A 19,468-nucleotide genomic window follows, 5' to 3' on the forward strand; every position below is an offset into this window, starting at 1 on the left:
AGACATTATCTTTTTGGTACAAAATGCCAATTGTTTACCGACCACAAAAGTCTCAAGTATATATTCAGTCAGCAGACTTTGAATATGAGACAACAACGAGCCATGGAGCTGATCAAAGACTATGACTGTGAAATCATGTATCATCCTGGAAAAGCTAATGTAGTTGTTGATGCACTTAGCAAGAAGGTTTATCATAATAGTGTGTGTTATGTTATTTCCCACACTACCGTAAGCTTCACTATTCTTGATGAACTAGAGAAATGGCAAGTAGAGGCCCTAAAGTCAGAAAATGTGAAGAAAGAAGGGATGGTACATTATACTGATGTTTTACTTGATGATCCACGAGGACTGAAAGTATTTAAGAATCGGCTATGGATTCCAAAGATTGGTGGATTAAGACGGAAGATTTTAGATGAAGCCCATAAGTCTAAGTTGTCAATACATCCTGGTGCAAGTAAAATGTACTATGATGTTCGAACTGATTATTGGTGGCCTGGATTGAAGAGAGACATTGGAAGATATGTAGAGGAATGCTTAGTATGCTTACAAGTCAAAGCAGAACATCAAAAGCCATACGGTAGTCCAGAAGGTATTAATGTCCCTATATGGAAATGGGAGGAACTATACATGGATTTTATTACCAAATTGCCAAAGACTGCTAGACAGCATGATAGCATTTGGGTAATTGTCGACCGTCTAACTAAAAGCGCCCATTTTCTCGCCATGCGTGAAACGGATCCAATGGAGAAATACGTACAAGTGTACTAAGATGAAATCATTACGACACATGGCGTGCCACTAAATATTATTTCCGATCGTGATACTCGCTTTACTTCTCATTTCTGGGCGAGTATGAAATGTGAATTAGGATCTCCGATTGCTCTCAGCACGGCTTATCATCCACATACAGATGGTCAGATGGAGAGAACAATCCAAACAGTAGAAGATATGCTTCATGCATGCGTCTTGGAGTTCGGTGGTAACTGGGATAAGTATTTACCTCTTGTAGAATTTTCATATAATAACAGTTACCACGCTTCAATCAAAATGCCACCATATGAAGCATTATATGGTCGCAAATGTCGTAGTCCATTATGTTGGCGTGATATAGGACAAAAAATCCTTGGAGGCCCTGAAATGATTCAAGACACCACCGACAAGATTCAAATCGTACGAGAAAGAATGAAATTGGCCCAGGATCGACAGAATTCCTATGTAGAAAGAGGAGACGACCCATAGAATTCCAGGTGGGTGATTTCGTAATGTTGAAGGTATCCCCATGGAAAGGTGTAAGGGTCGAAGACCTGTTGTAATATGTCGAAGTCATAAGTTTATTTTACTAGGCATTTATGTAACGAAGTGTACTGTTTTAGTCCTTGTAATTTTTTGTGTGCTTTCATGTTTCCTATAAATAGGGACATTACTTAGAGTTAGATAAGAGTCTTTGTATGAACTTGTCTACATACTCTCTGTAATAGTGAAAGCATAATAGAGTTGAAACCAGATCATATTTACATCATGTGTTCAATCTATATTCATATAACTCTGATTTGATTCATACTTGATTCCACACTTCATCAATTGGTATCAGAGCAGGAATCATATTCTGCGATCTGATTTTCACTCTGTTTCAAAAAGATTTTTGAATCAATTATGGTTCAAAAAGTTTCCACACTTTTTGAAGTGAAAATTCGTTCTAGATCTTCAGTTGTGATTCGATTCTGCAACTGATTTGTTGAATCAAGTGTTTTATTTGATTTCGTGATTCAATTCAGCCATTTGCTTTCAAATTCTCATTGAATTCTCAAAAATCTCAAAAATCTTCATCCGTACAACAATGGCGAACTTCAATCTCATCTCGATGACTTCTTTCTCTCATCTGCTAGGATCTTCAACTAAGATTCCTATGCTTATTCCTGAATATTATGATCAGTGGGCTGATTGCATGCAGGATTAATTAAATGGACTCGATGAAGAGTTGTGGTCTTGCATCTCTGGAAGTATCACTCCTCCGACTAATGTTCATCCAATTGGATCATCTTCTGGAACTTCTAGTGTTGAAAATCAATCTGATCGTTTGAAGAAACTGGAGAAAAGATGCATAAGAGAATTGTGCGGTGAATTGCCTCCATTTCTGTACAAGTATGTTAGGAGTTGTACAACTGCCAAAGAGATCTGGAATAATCTGAAAGAGAAGTTTCAAGGAAGCGAGAAGACTAAAATCAATTCAGTTAAGCAATGTTTGGTGGAGCTGAAGGATTTCAGACAAAAGGAAATTGAAACAATTGAAGTTTATTACGATCGTCTGAATGAGTTGATCTATCGCTATAGTCGTTATGGAATCACTAGGACAACAATGGAATTCAATCTCAGTTTCGTAATGGGTCTTTGTAAAGAATGGAGAAGTGTTAGTATGATGGTGAAGAATCAGCAGAGTTTCGATACTTCAACTCTTAATGATTTGTACAATCAACTGAAAACTCACGAAAGTGAGGTGAATGAAATGGCAGAGGAGTCGAAGCTCAGTCTGGGAGGTCCGTTAGCACTTGTCTCTAAATTATCTAAGAAAGAAACATTCGAAAAAGGTGATTCTGAGGAGGAAGAAGGGTTTATAATGAACTAGGATGATGAGGCAATAGCGTTTTACTCAAACAACCGTGTCAAAAAGTTTTTCAAGAAGCCGTTCAATCCGAAGATTAAGCAAAATGAGGGAAAAGGAAGTTTTGTGAGTAAAGCTGCTGGAGAGGAGAAGAAGAAGTTTGAGAATACTGATACAAAGGTTATTGATGTGAAGAATGAGAAAAAGTTAAAAGGAGATTCAGGTGTGGATTGTCACTATTGCAATGGAGCAAACCATTTAGCTAATGATTGTATGCTTCGTAAGAAAGATGAAAGAAAGAACAAAGTCAAGGATGAAGCGTATTATGCTGAGAAGCTGGAGGAGGTCAACTAAAGCTATGAATTTGACTTTGGTGGCAAGAGGAGAGCAGGAAGAAGATGGCACTTATCAAATCTGGTCTTCGGATTCAGATGATGAAGAAATGCGTAATCCGACGCATGGTGCCATGTATGCGAAGTATGAGCAAGATTCGGATGAAGAGATGAATAAGGTGACGGGACGATGCTTCGTAACAAAATCTGCTGACAAGTCTCCGATGACAACCAAGGTACATTCTATTCTTGAATCTTTTAATATTCCAATAAGTGCATATGATTCTGAATTAGTATCTTTTGATGAAACTGTTACTTATTTTGACTCAATTGTTGTGTCTGCTAGCAGTGAGGCTACAAAATTGTCAATGCAGTTGTTAGAGACCCATAAGCGTTTAGATTCGAAAATAAGTAAGATTGAGAGTTTAGAATTACAAGTCAAAAACATCATGTGCGATAGAGATTCATTCTCTAGTGATGTAAAACTTATGTTAGCACAATGTAATATCTACTGTAACGCTGCTAAAAGACTGTATGGAAAATAGACTATTTTGCATCATTCATGTGAAATTAGCAAAGAGCAACATAGAAAATTATTGCCTTTTCTAGCATTTGAGAGAGAGAAGGTTTATAATATTTAGTATGATTGTGAGAAAACCATTGCTGAGTTTAACAAAATCCCAGATGATAGATATGCTTATGGAATTGTCAAAATTAATGAATGTCTAGATACGAATGCATTAGTTGATATAGTGAATGATACTTTAACTAAATCAGAACAAATCAAAATTTTGAAAAAGACTGAGAATTCGACATCTGATTCTCAATCTAATTTTGCCAATATTGAAGATAACTCTGACAATATTAGCGAAATTAGTGATATTGAGGATGTTGATTGTTCTTAGTTGTCTGTCATTAATGTTGCATCAAAATCTAAAGGAAAAGAAAATCTTAAGGATTTGAAGGTTAAGATTGACACTGACAAACCTTCTACTTCGAAAGATTGTGATTTTGTGGATATCCGAGATAGTCAAACGGATAGCAGTGATGATGAAAATGATGATGACAATTCGGACAAAAAGGTCTCATCAAACAAAGATTCGAAAGAAAAAGAAATTCCACGTGTTGTTGTTGATCAAGTATTTCGGGACACTGAAAATTTCGACAAAGTGTTGTCTGAAAAAGGAGCCCATTATTTGGAAACAAATCAAGTGGTGTATCCGAATTTCAAGTGTACTGATGATGTTGTTTTTCCAAATCAAGTGTTTGTCACCACTGGAAATGTTGAGAACATTAAACCAGAATTTAACAAAATGGTCGAAGATGACAACAAGAAAACAACAGACGAAGGATTCTTTTCAAATCAAAGCACTGTCGAAAATAATCTAACAAAGAATTCATATGTTTTTCAAATACAAAACCCACAACGCAAATGGGTGGAAAAATCGAAAATTGTGAAAGACGTTACAAAAGAGGTTGTTGTGGAAAATGAAATTGTTGTCAAATTAAATTCCAAAGAATTTAAAGAACAAATTGAAAAGTTTTCAAAAGAAAATGCAATTTCAAAAAGACAAGCTCGAAAGAAGATATTTTGGCCAACCATAGAGTTACGAAAGCAACAAAATGGTTTGACATTGAAAACAACTGAAAACACAAAGACTAAATCTATTGAGAACAAGTCTTCTCATTCAGCAATTCATTCAGATCAAAAGATAAATCCCGCTCAAACAAATAAAACTAAATCTGAATGTCATCCAAAAACAAATTCTTCGAAAATTTCAAACTCATCATTTTCTAAAGATAATAAAAATACCTCAAAGAGTGTTCAAAATCAATTATCAGCACAACGATTTTCGTCTAATCAACAAACTCGGTTTTCTCAAAAACAAAAATTTCAAAATCAATTCTCTCAAAATGTAAGTGTTGGAAACAATGATGGAAGTCGATACGCAATGGCATTTCGACCTAAATCAAATGTTGATTTCTTCCCACAAAAACCGAATTTTCCAAATCCTACAGGGACACAAACCTTAAAAGTTTCGTACACAAAAGGGTTGTCTCGTGACAAAAACATTGATCGTTGGCTTGAAGGAAAAGGACGAAAATATCAATCAAGGAAATATTCTCAACAACAAATTCATGAAGCTTATGAGCATTATGTGAATACTTCGTCAACTGAAAGCTCATCTTCAAAAGATTCGAATTTTTCGGTAAAAACTTGGCAATCGGTTTCGAAAGAAAAGCATGATCATACACAATCTAAAAAGATGAAGGCATGTGTCAGTGACAACCCCAAACTAACAAAAATTTATGTTTCTATTCCTTTACCTAGTGATGTGGACTTAATCGATAGTCTCAAAACTAAAGTTTGTGATTAGGTTAAAAGTTCTTCATTTCATTCTGTTTTCAAAACTAATTTCCAAGGACCCAAACAGCCTTGGGTACCTAAATTCTTTCATTGATCGCAGGTACTATGTGACGAGCAATATGATGAGAAATGGTATATCGATAGTGGTTGCTCACGTCATATGACAGGACGAAAGGAAAATTTGAGAGATTTTCGAAGCTTGGAAAATGCAGGAGTTGTGAAGTTTGGAAATAATCACAAGTGTCAGGTGAAAGGATATGGCAAAGTCACGAATGGAAAGTTCACTGTTAATCGTGTTGCTTATGTCGAAGGTCTTCAACATAACTTGATAAGTTTTTCACAACTTGTTGTGGGCACTGGAAATCAAGTGGTGTTTAACGAAGAAGGCAACATCATTTCGAATGTTGAAACTAACGAAGTTTTGCTCAAATCCAAATGACATGGTGACATGTTTACTCTTGATATCAAACCAATCATTGGCAAACCCTCAGTGTGCTTACTTTCGAAAGCTTCCTCTGACATCAGCTGGTTATGGCATCGACGTTTATCACATTTAAACTTTCGAAATTTGAATAAATTGGTTGTTGATGATCTTGTTCGAGGTTTACCTGTCCTAAGATTTGATAATGATACCTTGTGTGCAACCTGTGAACAAGGGAAACAGCACAGGAAAGGACATCCAATTGTGATAGATTCGAAAATTATGGAACCGTTGGAACTTCTTCACATTGACCTTTGTGGACCATCAATTGTTGAAACACTCAACAAGAAACGGTATATTTTGGTTATTGTTGATGATTTTTCACGATTTACTTGGGTATATTTTCTCAGGTTAAAATCTGAGGCTGCTCAAACAATGATCGAGTTTATAAAGAAGATTGAGATGAGTCTGAAAAAAAATGTTCGAAATATCAAAAGTGATAATGAATCTGAGTTTAAGAACAAATTGCTGGATTCGTACTTAACGGAAAAAGGAATTTCGCATAACTTCTCTTCGCCCTATACACCTCAGCAAAATGGTGTTGTTGACAGACGAAATAGATCACTTTGCGAAGCAACGAGAACTATGTTGACATATGCGAATCTTCCTCAATATCTATGGGCTAAAGCAGTTTCGACAGCATGTTTCACTCAAAATCGATCTTTCATTCATCGTCGATTCAATATCACTCCGTATGAAATCATCAATAACCGAAAACCTAATGTCAAATTCTTTCATGTTTTTGGTTGCAGGTATTTTGTAATGAATCTTAAAGATAGCCTTTCAAAATTTCAAGCTAAGGCTGATGAAGGCATATTTTTGGGATATTCGCACAATTCGGTTGCATATAGAGTGTTAAATAAGCACACAAGAAAAGTCGAAGAGACATTTAATCTTACTTTTGATGATTATTATGTCAAACAAGTTGAAAAGCAATTTGAACAAAAACCAATTATTAATGAATCATCTGATGAAACTGAAGAATCAAATTCATCTGACTTTGATCATGATTTAATTTGTGGTATTCCTGACAGGGCTGTGGATGTTGAAGTACATGCGAATGATAATCATCACTCTGAATCTTCAAAGCATAATGATGACTTGGAAATTCCTCAAACAATTGTAGATGTTAATTCAACAACGAATTCTCCAGGAGTTGGCGAAAGTATGCATGATAATCCAGTGGAAGGAGAGCACTTGGATTCGAATACTCTGGTTGAGGGGGAGCATTCTTTCGAGGGGGAGAATGGGAGAATGGATGAAGTTGTTGAGGGGGAGCATCAGAATGATAATCCTGTCGAAAGTAGACATAACGATGACGATATGATAAGTCTTGATCAAAATGATGAATTTCACAAAATGAATGATAATCTTTCTGTTACAGGATCTGAAAATGAAGAGATGTACGAAGATGCACCTTTGGAATTTGATCCAACATATCCACCGTTAGAGAAATGGACAAGGACTCATCTGATAGATCAAGTCATTGGGAATCCTCAAGCTGCAGTATTAACAAGAGCTCAAATTCGTACAAAGAATGAGGTATTAAATACTCATCAAGAATTTTGGAATGCAATGGAACACTCAGATTGGGTTGTTGGAATGCAATCTGAACTGGCTGAATTCGATAGAAACAAGGTTTGGCGATTAATTCCTAAACCTGAAAATGTTTTGATTGTCGGATTAAAATGGATTTTCAAAAACAAAACCGACAAAGATGGAAATATTGTACGAAATAAAGCACGGCTAGTTGTAAAAGGATATTCGCTACAAGAAGGGATTGATTATGAAGAAACCTTTGCCCCTGTCGCAAGACTCGAGGCTGTTCGAATATTTTTAGCTTATGCAGCTCATAAGGATTTCGATGTCTATCAAATGGATGTGAAATGTGCTTTTCTCAATGGTGAACTTGAAGAAACCGTTTACGTTGAACAACCTCCAGGTTTCGTAAATGAAATGCATCCTGGTCATGTGTACATTTTAGATAAAGCAGTTTATGGGCTAAAACAAGCACCAAGAGCATGGTATGCAACTCTTACCAATTTCTTAAAACAGTCGAAATTTAAACAAGGATCAGTTGACCCCACGTTATTTCGAAAGAAAGTTGGGAATCATCTAATGCTTGTTTAAATTTATGTTGACGATATTATTTTTGGCTCTACTGACCTTGCTTTGTCTAGTGAATTCGAAAATTTGATGAAAAGCCAATTCGAAATGAGCATGATGGGTAAAATCAATAATTTTCTTGGCTTAAACATTTATCAAAGCAGAGAAGGTATTTTCATCAATTAGGAAAAGTATACAAGGAATTTGCTCGAAAAATTTGGAATGACAAATAGCACGAAGCTAAGAGTACCAATGGCTGTTGGAACAAGGCTAGCCCCTTCGTTAGAAACGCCTGCGGTTGATCTTACCTTATACAGGAGCATGATATATTCATTGCTTTATCTTACTGCAAGTAGACCTGATATCATGTTTTCTGTATGTAATTGTGCTAGGTATCAAGCAAATCCACGAGAACCACATTTAATTGTTGTGAAGAATATTTTTCGTTATCTCAAGGGAACAATTTCGTTAGGATTGTGGTATCCTTCGAAAATAGGGTTTTTCATTCAGGCATTTTCAGATGCAGATCTAGGAGGATGTACTTTGGATCGAAAAAGCACAAGTGGTGGGTGTCAATTTTTGGATGGAAAGTTGGTTAGCTGGCAGTCGAAGAAGCAAACATGTGTTTCGATTTCTACTGCTGAAGCTGAATATGTTGCAGCTGCTGCTTGTACTTCACAAATTATTTGGATCCAGAGTCAGCTGAGAGATTATGCTGTTAATATGAAAAAGATTCCATTGTATTGTGATTCACAAAATTCTATACGCATTTGTCATAATCCAGTACAACATTCGAAAACAAAACATATAGCTCTTCGTTATCACTTTATCAAAGATCATGTGGAAGATGGCAATATAGAAGTCCATTTTGTGAAAACAACAGATCAGCTTGCTGATATTTTTACAAAAGCTTTGGATGAAAAATCATTTGTTCGAATTTTGACAGGCTTGGGAATGATCGAAGCAAGTTCAGTTCCAGGAATGATTTCGAATGTATAACAACGAAGTGTTATATAAATATGTCGATTCAGAGGTCATCATGATTCATTCAGAGGATGATAGTATTAACCATTCAGAGGTTACTGTTCATAGTCAACGCTTCGACATGCTTCGACTTCGTTACATTGAGCATTTTGGTTTGGAGTAACACTTTTCATTAGATTTCCAAATTTCTTTTGTCTCTTAGTTTTATTTTCGAAAAATCAAAAACTACAAACAAATTTTACTTCTGTTTTGTCATTTTATTTTCGAAAAATCGAAAACTACAAAAAGATTTTACTTTTGTTTTGTCATTTTATTTTCGAAAAATCACAAAATCCAAAAAGATTTTCTTTTGTTTGTTAATTGTTTCTTTTAAGAAAAATCAAAAACATCAAAAAGATTGTTGTTATTTTGTTCTTTATTTTTTGTATGTACAGATTTCACGAAGGTTATACAAGGGTCATGCTTATGTTTCTCTGGGAAGGTACAATTTCGACAACTTTGTACTAGTTAGACTGTCCCTAGAAGCATGCTGCAGCATGTCGACCCAAGCCTCCATAGATTCAATGTGTGTTTACGAAAGCCTTAATGAAATTTTTCTTACGAAAATTTCTTCCCAAGTCAGGCTTATATTCATATTAGTCAAATGAGCTACCTTACTCTTCTCAAATGAGTTAAGAGTTGTCTGTTTGGTCCAATCGTAACATAGGCACAAGTGTTTTCGTGAACCAATCTTTTTCATCACCAAATTTCTTACACTTTCACACACAAAGACATATGTCCAAGAGATCTTTGATTCAACCCATCAAGATTTAGACATATCACAATTCTGTGTTAATGATCTGACATCATGAGGCTGTGATGAAAGTGAGACCCAACACTCTATCTTCGTAAGGAATTGACGGGGAACTATGTTCTAGTTTTGACGAAACATTTGTTTCAGTACCACTTTTCGAAACTCCAAATCATATTCATTTTTTATGAGTGATCTTGATCAAACTATCGAAGCCCACGATGTTTGTTACCCAACAGGATTCAGTATCAATTCTTTCATGAATATGATTTCAGTGGGAGTTTCATTTGCTTTCGAAGTTACTTTCAAAATAATTCAAAGCATACTTGTCACTGACTACACCGGTCAAACAAGTAATTTCGGTTACAATTACTCACCTTATGTTTAGGTTGATATGTAACGAAATTGTAAACTACCCATGAAGCCTTATAAAAGAAGCCCTTCGATACTTCTCTATAAGTATTCGTTTGAAATTTATGGGAACATACACAAGCAGTTGATTATCTCTCTTGATATTTAACGAAGTAACCTTTGCCTGAGGTTTATCTACTTTTGTGTCGAATTTTATAGACATCACAGATCCAAATTTTTGTTAATTTGCTTCTTATCTTTTCTTTGGCACACTGCACTCATGAAATCCTTGAGGTTCTGAGTAATACCAACTCAGGCTGATGATTTCAAACATCTGGCACATGACTTCGCTTTTTATCCCAAAAGTGAAAGAGCCTTACCTCCATCCGAAGAATGGTGACAGTTACAATTCAATTGAGATAAACGATCAGACTGTTTGAAAAGACGTTCTGTATTCAGTCCGGGTTTCTAGGTGATGTGACAACTACTTTTTGACGCATGGCTACTTTATTGGCAGAATGGTGCGAGATTCAAGGTGCCACATCAGATCTCCTTTAATGCCAATCCCACTTCAAATTCAAACACTAGGGTTACATATAAAAAGGGGAATCAAAGGGTGTTATCAGTTTACTCTTCCAAACGAACAATTCCCAACTTTTCTCTGAAAATTTCTGATTGTTCTTCAAAGCTTCAACAAATCCTAATCATGGCCAATTCTGCTGATGTCGTTGTTCAATCACAAAACACTGAAGATGTTACTTCTCAACCAATAATGAAGATTCAAGGCACAAAGTATCAAGTTGAAGATGATGTTTCTCTTTATCCAGACGAATTGAAGATGTTGGTAGTTGCATTGAAGAGTTCTGTTCTTTCCACTGACATGTTCAATTCCTTTGCAGTTCCACTTTCATGGCTTTCTCAAGCAGGATCCACTGCTACGTACAGCAAAGCAATGGATATCATCACTTTTCAACTGGTGAATGACAAGAAGATCCGATTGTCCAAGAAGATTTTTGTCAGATTCTTGATATCCATAATACTCCAATCTATACTGATATTTCTTCTGCACAAATCATCCACATGTTTAATGAGATGGGTTGACAAATCATCCACATGTTTAATGAGATGGGTTATCAACCCCCACTCACCAAGATCAGTGATTTCAAGAAGTCTGGACTTCCAACTGTTTGGAATTTTCTCTTCAAAATCTTTCTACGCTGCTTGACTGGTCGCAGTGTTGGTTTGGACAAAGGTCGAATGGAGGTGTATGCGGTGGTAGCTGGGTTGTATTATGACATCACTGTGGATTATTCTACACAGCTGTGGAAAGACTTTCAGAAGAGTGTAGAAAACACGAATGTTGTTCAAGGAATTTCGTGTGCAAGGTATTGGAGTTTAATTCTTCAATATTTTTATAACAAAGAAGGAATTGTTGTGCCTACTGATGAGGAGACAGCTGAATTCATGAAGTATTAATTTCCGAAGGAGGTTACGGATGATGCTGAAATCTTTACACACATTGCAATAATTCCAGATGCAATGTTACAGCGTGTTGATCCAACGAACTTGGTTCTTATGGAGTATTTAGAAACAATCAATTCGGATGATGGCTCTGGGAAGTTGTTGCCAAAAGAAACAACTGGTCCTTCGAAGAAATCTCGCAAATCAAAGAAGGATGCAACAACTACTCCTGAGAAACCTGTACAGGAGCCAAAGAAAAAGAAATCACCACCGAAACAGACGAAGCCATATGCACAAGTTTCGACTGTTGTGGTTGAACCGGTCGAGCCTGTTATTGATGACCAAGAAAAGGAAACAATCCCATCAAAATCGGGTATTTTTCGACGAGTTAAGAAAAAGTCTCGTAGATCTCGCAAGCTTTCAGATGGTTCGTTTAATTCTTCTTCTATGGTTCGTAAACCATATCTGAATCACCAAGGCATTCTCATTCGTAAGGTTCCAGCTCCTGTTTCTCCTTCTTCCAAGAAACGAAGAGCTGAAGATGTTGCTACACATATTTCACAGAAGAAGCTAAAGAAAAGAAAGATGGTTCTTCAAGCAGAATCATCCGAAGGGGAGAAAGTTCCTGAAACACCTGAAGCTACTATTCTCCAATCAACATCCATTCCTGAGCAGACTAAGGTCACACCACCCAAAGTATCGTTAACTGAATCAGTTCTTGAGGAGGTTCGAACTTTAGACATCAATACACAAGTATCTGATACGGATGTAAATGTCAATATGGGTGAAGGAAATTCGAATAAAGAACTTGTTGTTTCTACTCAAGGTATTCCTGTATCTTCTACTACTTTTGTTTCTTTACCTCCATTCATTGTACCTATCTCGAACACTACCAATTCACCCACCTTTGAAACTATTCTTACCCAACCCATCACTACTTTGTTCTCATCGCAAACCACTGATCCACTTCAAACTACTGAGGATACTGATGTTGACGAAGGGGGTTTTGGAGGAACATTTAAAGAGATGGAATTTGATGAAGAAGAAGAAACTTACCCCGACAACATGTTAATGACGATGAAGCAATTTAAGATTTTAAATAAGAAGATGAATTCTATTATTCAGTCTCAAGCTGACATGGGGGGAAGTCAATCTCTTTCAAGTTTGGAACTTGACGTTATGCTCAAAGCATTCGAAGCCAGGATGGTTAGTAAAGTTTCTGGAATGCTTCAAGATTCTGAATCTAAAATCTTGGAGAAGGTGGATCAAAGTGATAAGTGTAACGAATTGCGAGTGAAGTCTCAATCTTTGAACTTTGTGAGTGAAGTTCAAGATTTACGAAGGGTGGCTAAAGAACGACATGTCTTGTTTATTAAAGATGTGAAGCAAGTACGCGAAGATGTCAACTTAAAGCTTCAAGAACTTCGTGAATACATGATCAAAGATATTGCTAGTGCTCAGCAAGACTATGCGTCTCTCAATCAAAAAGTGGATATTATTTGTGAGGCTGTCACAAAGTATGTCAAGCTGTATGAAAGCTTGAGTCCTCATGTTACTCAACTTTCTACGGATAACAGTCGAAGCTTTGTGGAGCTTACCTCTTTTTCAAAGGAGTTGAAAGACTTGTCCACCACACCTGTTCCCTCTTCGATAATTACTCCAGAATTCTTGTCTCAAAATTTTTCTCAGTTCGAAGTTGTGTTGCATAAACAATTGGCTCCGTTATCCAAGTTTTCAAGTCTTCTACCAACTGATGCCCCACATGTTGTCACAGGGGTGCAAGGGGGAGAAAAGAAGGTTGGTAATGCGAAAGTTGGTGAGGTTTCGCATGAAGCTGTGAAAACTGTTGGGAAGATTTTTCAAACAACAATTCCAGTATCAAAGCCAATTATCTCAACTGCTGGGCCTGTTACTTCGACAGTTGTTACAACAATGCCAATTTCTACAAAGCCAATTTCAAGACCAATTTCTAAAGGAATTGTGATTGGGGAAGGTGGTAGTAGTTCGAAGCCCAAGGAAGTTGTTGATAGTTCTTCGATCAAAGATAAAGGGAAAACAATCTTAGTCGAAAAATCGAAAGAGGAGAAGAAAGCTGAAACTGAAGCTGAGCTAGAGAAATTAAGAGTAGTTCAAAGCACTTTAAGTCTTCGTGCAAATGACCCACCTGGGATGAACAAGGGTGATCCTGCGAAGCATTACAACTACGAAACAATTGAAGCAAAAGTTGCATATAATCATATGTATGCTTTTGAGAAGAAGCCCTATGCAGTTGTTAATACTGATATGAGACAACTGGATTTCCCGATAAATGAAATGATGTTCGTCATGGCTCAGTACAAGATTGCTGAGAAGTTTGATAATGATGATGATTAAACATACATGAAGCTCAAGTTTCATGCGGTGCTAGGGAAACTTCCAGAGGAAATATGGTCACTTGTGAAGATAAAGAAGGTGATCAGTATTAAGAAGGATGTTTTGTTCGAAGACATGATGCAGAACCTTCGTTTTTACGTTGCATGGGCGAATGGTTAGGAATGTAATCTCTCTATAGCTGATTTTCCATTAATGAACTTGTATGATCTTACACAAGTTGCATTACTTTTGAAAGATAAAGATGCTTCTTATCTTCGAGAGACTGATCCAGAAGTGTTTCGTCTTGGTCTTGCTCACATCAAAATATTCATAGATAACTACTATGAGTGTTTGGCCCTAACAGATGTGGAGTTAGCTACTGCGAAGGGGTTGGAAGTGAAAGTACCCATGGAACCAACGAAGACTCAGCCTGAGTTAAAGAAGTATGCTGATGGAGAGATATGCTTGAAGCCATTTGGCATGGTCTTCGCAGGGAAGGACAAAAATGGAAAAGCCAAGAGATTATTATTCCAAGCTTGCGAAGTGGAGAGATACACAACGTCCCAGTATACGAACTTCATTGTTCGTATGAATAGCTGCAAGAAGAATAACGAAGGAGACAAGAAAGAGTTGAAGAAGATTATTTGTTGGTACTCTGAAATCCGGAGGGTGATACTGTATGCTATACAAATTCTTTTGAACTGAAGATGGTCGACATTATTACAAAGGGGGAGAATGTAAGGGTCGAAGACCTGTTGTAATATGTCGAAGTCATAAGTTTATTTTACAAGGCATTTATGTAACGAAGCGTACTGTTTTGGTCCTTGTAATTTTTTGTGTGCTTTCATGTTTCCTATAAATAGGGACATTACTTAGAGTTAGATAAGAGTCTTTGTATGAACTTGTCTACATACTCTCTGTAATAGTGAAAGCATAATAGAGCTGAAACCAGATCATATTTACATCGTGTGTTCAATCTATATTCATATAAATCTGAATTGATTCATACTTGATTCCACACTTCATCAAAAGGCATTATGCGATTTGGGAAGAAAGGAAAACTAAGTCCTAGATTTGTTGGTCCTTTCAAAATCACCCAGAGGATTGGTAAACAAGCATACCTCTTGGAATTACCGGAAGATTTGGCAGGTATTCATGATGTGTTTCATGTGAGTTATCTGCGTAAATGTTTAAGCATATATGATGACGCGGTTCCGTTATCCGAGGTGAAACTGGATAATAAGTTAACATATGTAGAAGAGCCTGAAGAGATCGTAAACGAAAGAACGACTAATCTACGTAATAAAGAAGTGGATTTGGTGCTTGTTAAGTGGAAACACCATCGAGGCCCAAATTATACTTGGGAAAATAAAAATGAGATAAAAACGAAATATCCCCACTTGTTTAAATCGTTGTAATTTCGGGGACGAAATCCTCAAAAGGAGGAGGTATTTGTAACATACACGTTTAGTTATCGTGTTTTATAATGAATAATGTTATGAAATATTATATGAATTTGTGTATTGAGTTCTAACATATAGTTTTTACTTGAATTGAAGTAAAACTATGTTTAGAATCACTCGGAAAATATTGGAAATCTTTTGAGATTCCAATCTAATGTCAAATATTGAAATTTAACGAAAATATAAAATTTGAAATAAGTAGAATTTTATTATTAAAAGTTGTAAAGAATCTCGTTAGAAACATTTAGGCGAAAACCTCATCGAAATCCGAGTTATAACGAAGAAGTTATGACCAATCGAAGATCCGCGACAAAACCGACACGGCGCCGAATGACGTAAAAAGTGAGTTTTTGATAAACTATTTTTTAGCCTTGGTGATCTAAATGAAAGTCGTAGTATTTGTTAAACCGAGAATTTTCATAAAAAGAACGTCAAAATATGACTTCTTATGAGGAAATTATGATTTTTCTAAGTTTCAGAATAGGAGTAGAGAGCTAAAAACTTGAATTAAAGATCGAGTGATTTTTAGCCGACACAACCTAAACGAGAATCGAAGGTCTCTTGAATAGTAGTATAACGGTAAAAAGACTGACGAAAACGGACGTCTGATGAAGAAGTTATGAATTTTTATCGGATTTTCCTGTCCCGGTCTGTTAAAAATAATAATATTAAAAATAAATTCAAAATTAACTGACTAAGTCTAAACGAAAGTTGTAGAAAATATTCTCGCCTACGCGTGCATATAAAGAACGTCAAAAACGGAGCCCGTATGCGAAAGTTATGGATTTTAGAAGTTCGGGGCACAATTTCCGAGAATTTTCGCATGGATAAGATCGGCCTCGTCACCTTGCTCCGAGCATGCCGCGTGTTCAAGTCATGGAGGTGTCCGATGCGATCCACGTCGCTCTCCCCTGCGAGCCGCTCTGTGTCCAAAGCGCTGGACCAATCCGAGACCGCCACCTGCCCCTCCCCGATTTCGACCTGCGAATCGAGCTACCTGGGGCCTCGCATGCGAGCCATGTGCTTGCTTCTCATTGCTTCGGATCCGAGGCTCTCCCCTATAAATAGGAGTTGCGAGATCTCCCGGCTAGATTTATGAATTTGGTATTTTTCACCCCTAAACTCATATTTTCACTATTTCGACTTCCCCCGAAGCCCCAAAATCATTTCCAACACCCGAAACACGCCCCGAAGTGCCCGAGAAGCCCGAGAAATTTATCTTTTCGGTTTGAAGCCCAACCCTCGCAGAGCCCGGTTTTCAAGAAAACTCCTGGTTTTCATCGAAGAAAGCCAATTATAGTAACGAAGTGTTGCCCAAATTACTATTTTAACCCCCAGTTATTTCACAGTGAGTTCAATATAGGGAAAGTTTTATGTTATGTGTTATATGTTCAATGTGCTTTCCCATCTTATTATGATAATGAGCTATACCTTTGACCACGAAGTGTATGACATAAGCATCATTTGGGTACTGGTATGTAGTCTTTGGCCATGAAGTGTATGACATAAGCATCACTTTGGCAATAGCAAAATACAAAGACAGGGCCGAAAGCCTGTGTATTCTAGCAAATTGATATTCTGAAATTATATTTTCTGCGTCATTTGGGCTGAAGTCTTATTGATGTATATCAAGTATTGAAATTGTTATGTCTCATTGATTACAAATCTTTGAATCAGATTATTCATTGATATGGAAAGCCTGCCATATGATACTCACTTTTCTTTCTTGTTCCTTGTCCCTCTTTGCTTCTGTCATATTGATATGTATATGGCATAATGTTATATTGTAACTGTTATTGAACTCACTAAGCGTCACCCGCTTATCCCTCTCAATGTTTAAACTATTGCAGGTGATAAGCATCCAGTATAGTTTTATACTGGTAGAAGATGTAGAATAGATAATAGTATAACTTTTGTAATGTATTCCTGGGAAAATATGTAGTATATAAAACTTTGCAAAAATCTTAATAGTCGGTTTGTATCTAGTTTATGTAAATAAATTATCAATGTAAAATATTGTTTTATGAGTATGCATGTAGCATGTTTTTGAGTAACAATGTTTTCAGAAATACGAAAGTTTAGAAAGTTAGGGTCTCACACAGGTGTTACGTTTAAAAAAGCTAATGTAGCTACTGAATGAACAGAACCATACCCATTTACTTGCCATAACCTACAACTGCATTCCTTTTTTGTAACATCGACAATGTATGTCTCATCCATATTCCTTGTTTCAAACTTCATACTCCCACAAGACACAACCTGCCAATGCCTACATAAAGTAATTCAAATTGTAGAGTTGACAGAGGTAAGTTATATATGAAATAAAAGTGTGCATACCTTTGCTCATTTTGGAGAATATTCAATCTTGTTCTGATGTTTGGACAAACAGAATAACGATTCCATCCTTCACCTGTGAGTTTCATAGTGACCATCCTTTGCATCACGTATATACGAATGTCCTTAAACATGTTGATAATAGGTTTCTTCCTAGCATCCAAAATGACACTATTAAAGCTCTTTGAAAACCCATTCTCCACTGATTCACATGAATTTTGAACTCTAACAAAACCAAAAGACCAAGTCTTTGGATCTCTATCCATAAGATGCTTAACCCCTTCAGGATTCAACTTTTCAATATCTTTCATGGATGTGTTAAAATGTTCTTCAGTTGTTGCCTTGTTTTCTCTCCAAAACAAATTTTCAAACTTGGCTCCACTAAACCTCTTTCTAAAATTAGCATATATATGCCTAACACACTGCCTATGTTCTGCTGCTGGGAATACTTTTTTGACTGCCTCAACCAAACCCTGCATATGTACCAGTAATAGGTGAAGTTAGAAATGTAAATATGTATTATATTATTTATTATATTATGTTAAATACTTTATAAACATACCTTGTGTTGATCAGAAATTAAGACCAAACCACTTCCATCATTCCAACATTGTAAATCTTCTGCAAGATTTTCAATGAACAATTGCCAATTCTCCTTGTTTTCCACACATACAACTGCCCAAGAAATTGGGAATATTCCATTGTTAGCATCCCTACCAACAGCACACAGCAACTTACCTTGGCAAAAACTTTTCAAGAAACAACCATCTAAGTTAATGATCCGTCTACACCCTCCACGCCACCCTTGTTTGACTGCATCAAAACATATGTAAATCTTGCTGAAGTAATTCTTACCATCAGACATTGTATCCACATAAATTTTAACAGTGCATCCAGGATTTGATATTTTAATCTCCTCACCGTAAGACCATATTCTAGCATAATTTTCTACAACCGTGCCTTCAACTAGACTCAATGCATACTTCTTGGCTCTCCTACACTGACTCATACTTACAACAATGCCAAAAGTGGTTTTCACCTCTTATTTTAGTAATCTCATACTCATCTTCTGATTTTTGAAAAATTGGTGGGTAAAGTGGGTGCCTATCCATCTATAAGTTACAATTGATCCGAATTTGAAATTATTTGAAAAATTGTGCTCACTAATAAGAGACTTAATTTGGAAAGACTTATCATCACTCATCTATGAACCCCAAACCCTAAATGTACATTTTCCATCACAACATTTGGCTAGCAACCGTCTACGATCATTTTTCATAAAACATTAGTGATAACCATTTGCAACAACATAGTTATAGAGCATGTGTTTCAACTGTTTAGGACTCTCAAACCTCATACCTAACACAAGTTCCTGCTCCTTCCAGTGAAGCTTTTCATTGAAAATGTTTGGCAACTGAGGATAAACATCTTCATCCTAATCCATGGCTTCTTCCAAAGGGCCCCCCAGAGCTGCATTGTCACCCATTTCGACATTAGGGCCATTATCCTTTTTGATAAAAATGAGGGCTGCTATGGTTATCCTCATCTTCATCAGCATCCACATCCTCAGCCCCATGGTCATCCTCATCCTCATCCTCATCTTCATTTTCATTTTCATCCTCATCATCCAAATGGCATGTCTCAATTTCTTTAACTAGTCCTGCACCATCAAGAACTTCTTCCACTATGTTATCAACTACCTCTTCTTTGTGTTCTTCCAACCATTCCTGCATATTAGTATTACCAAAATGGTCTACGTACATAGGCGGTATAACACCACAATCATACGCTATTGCTATAAAATCGACATAATCCAACTCATTCGAAATTAAGGTCAGACCTTTGGG

At 36.5% G+C, this 19,468-nt stretch overlaps 1 protein-coding gene across 1 annotated transcript; it reads right to left on the minus strand.

Annotated features, from left to right (window-relative positions):
• Nucleotides 1-17,381: 17,381 nt before the first annotated feature.
• Nucleotides 17,382-18,630, minus strand: LOC145127195 (uncharacterized). The gene is made up of 3 exons (XM_079062430.1): nucleotides 18,184-18,630; nucleotides 17,625-18,094; nucleotides 17,382-17,556 (listed from the first exon to the last, which is right to left on the minus strand). The coding sequence occupies exons 1-3, from the start codon at nucleotides 18,628-18,630 to the stop codon at nucleotides 17,382-17,384; spliced, it is 1,092 nt and encodes a 363-aa protein (XP_078918556.1).
• Nucleotides 18,631-19,468: the final 838 nt, after the last annotated feature.

The sequence above is a fragment of the Lactuca virosa genome, chromosome 7, assembly GCF_052849685.1.
Source record: "Lactuca virosa cultivar CGN04683 chromosome 7, Lactuca_virosa_CGN04683_v6, whole genome shotgun sequence".
Taxonomy (NCBI): domain Eukaryota; kingdom Viridiplantae; phylum Streptophyta; class Magnoliopsida; order Asterales; family Asteraceae; genus Lactuca; species Lactuca virosa.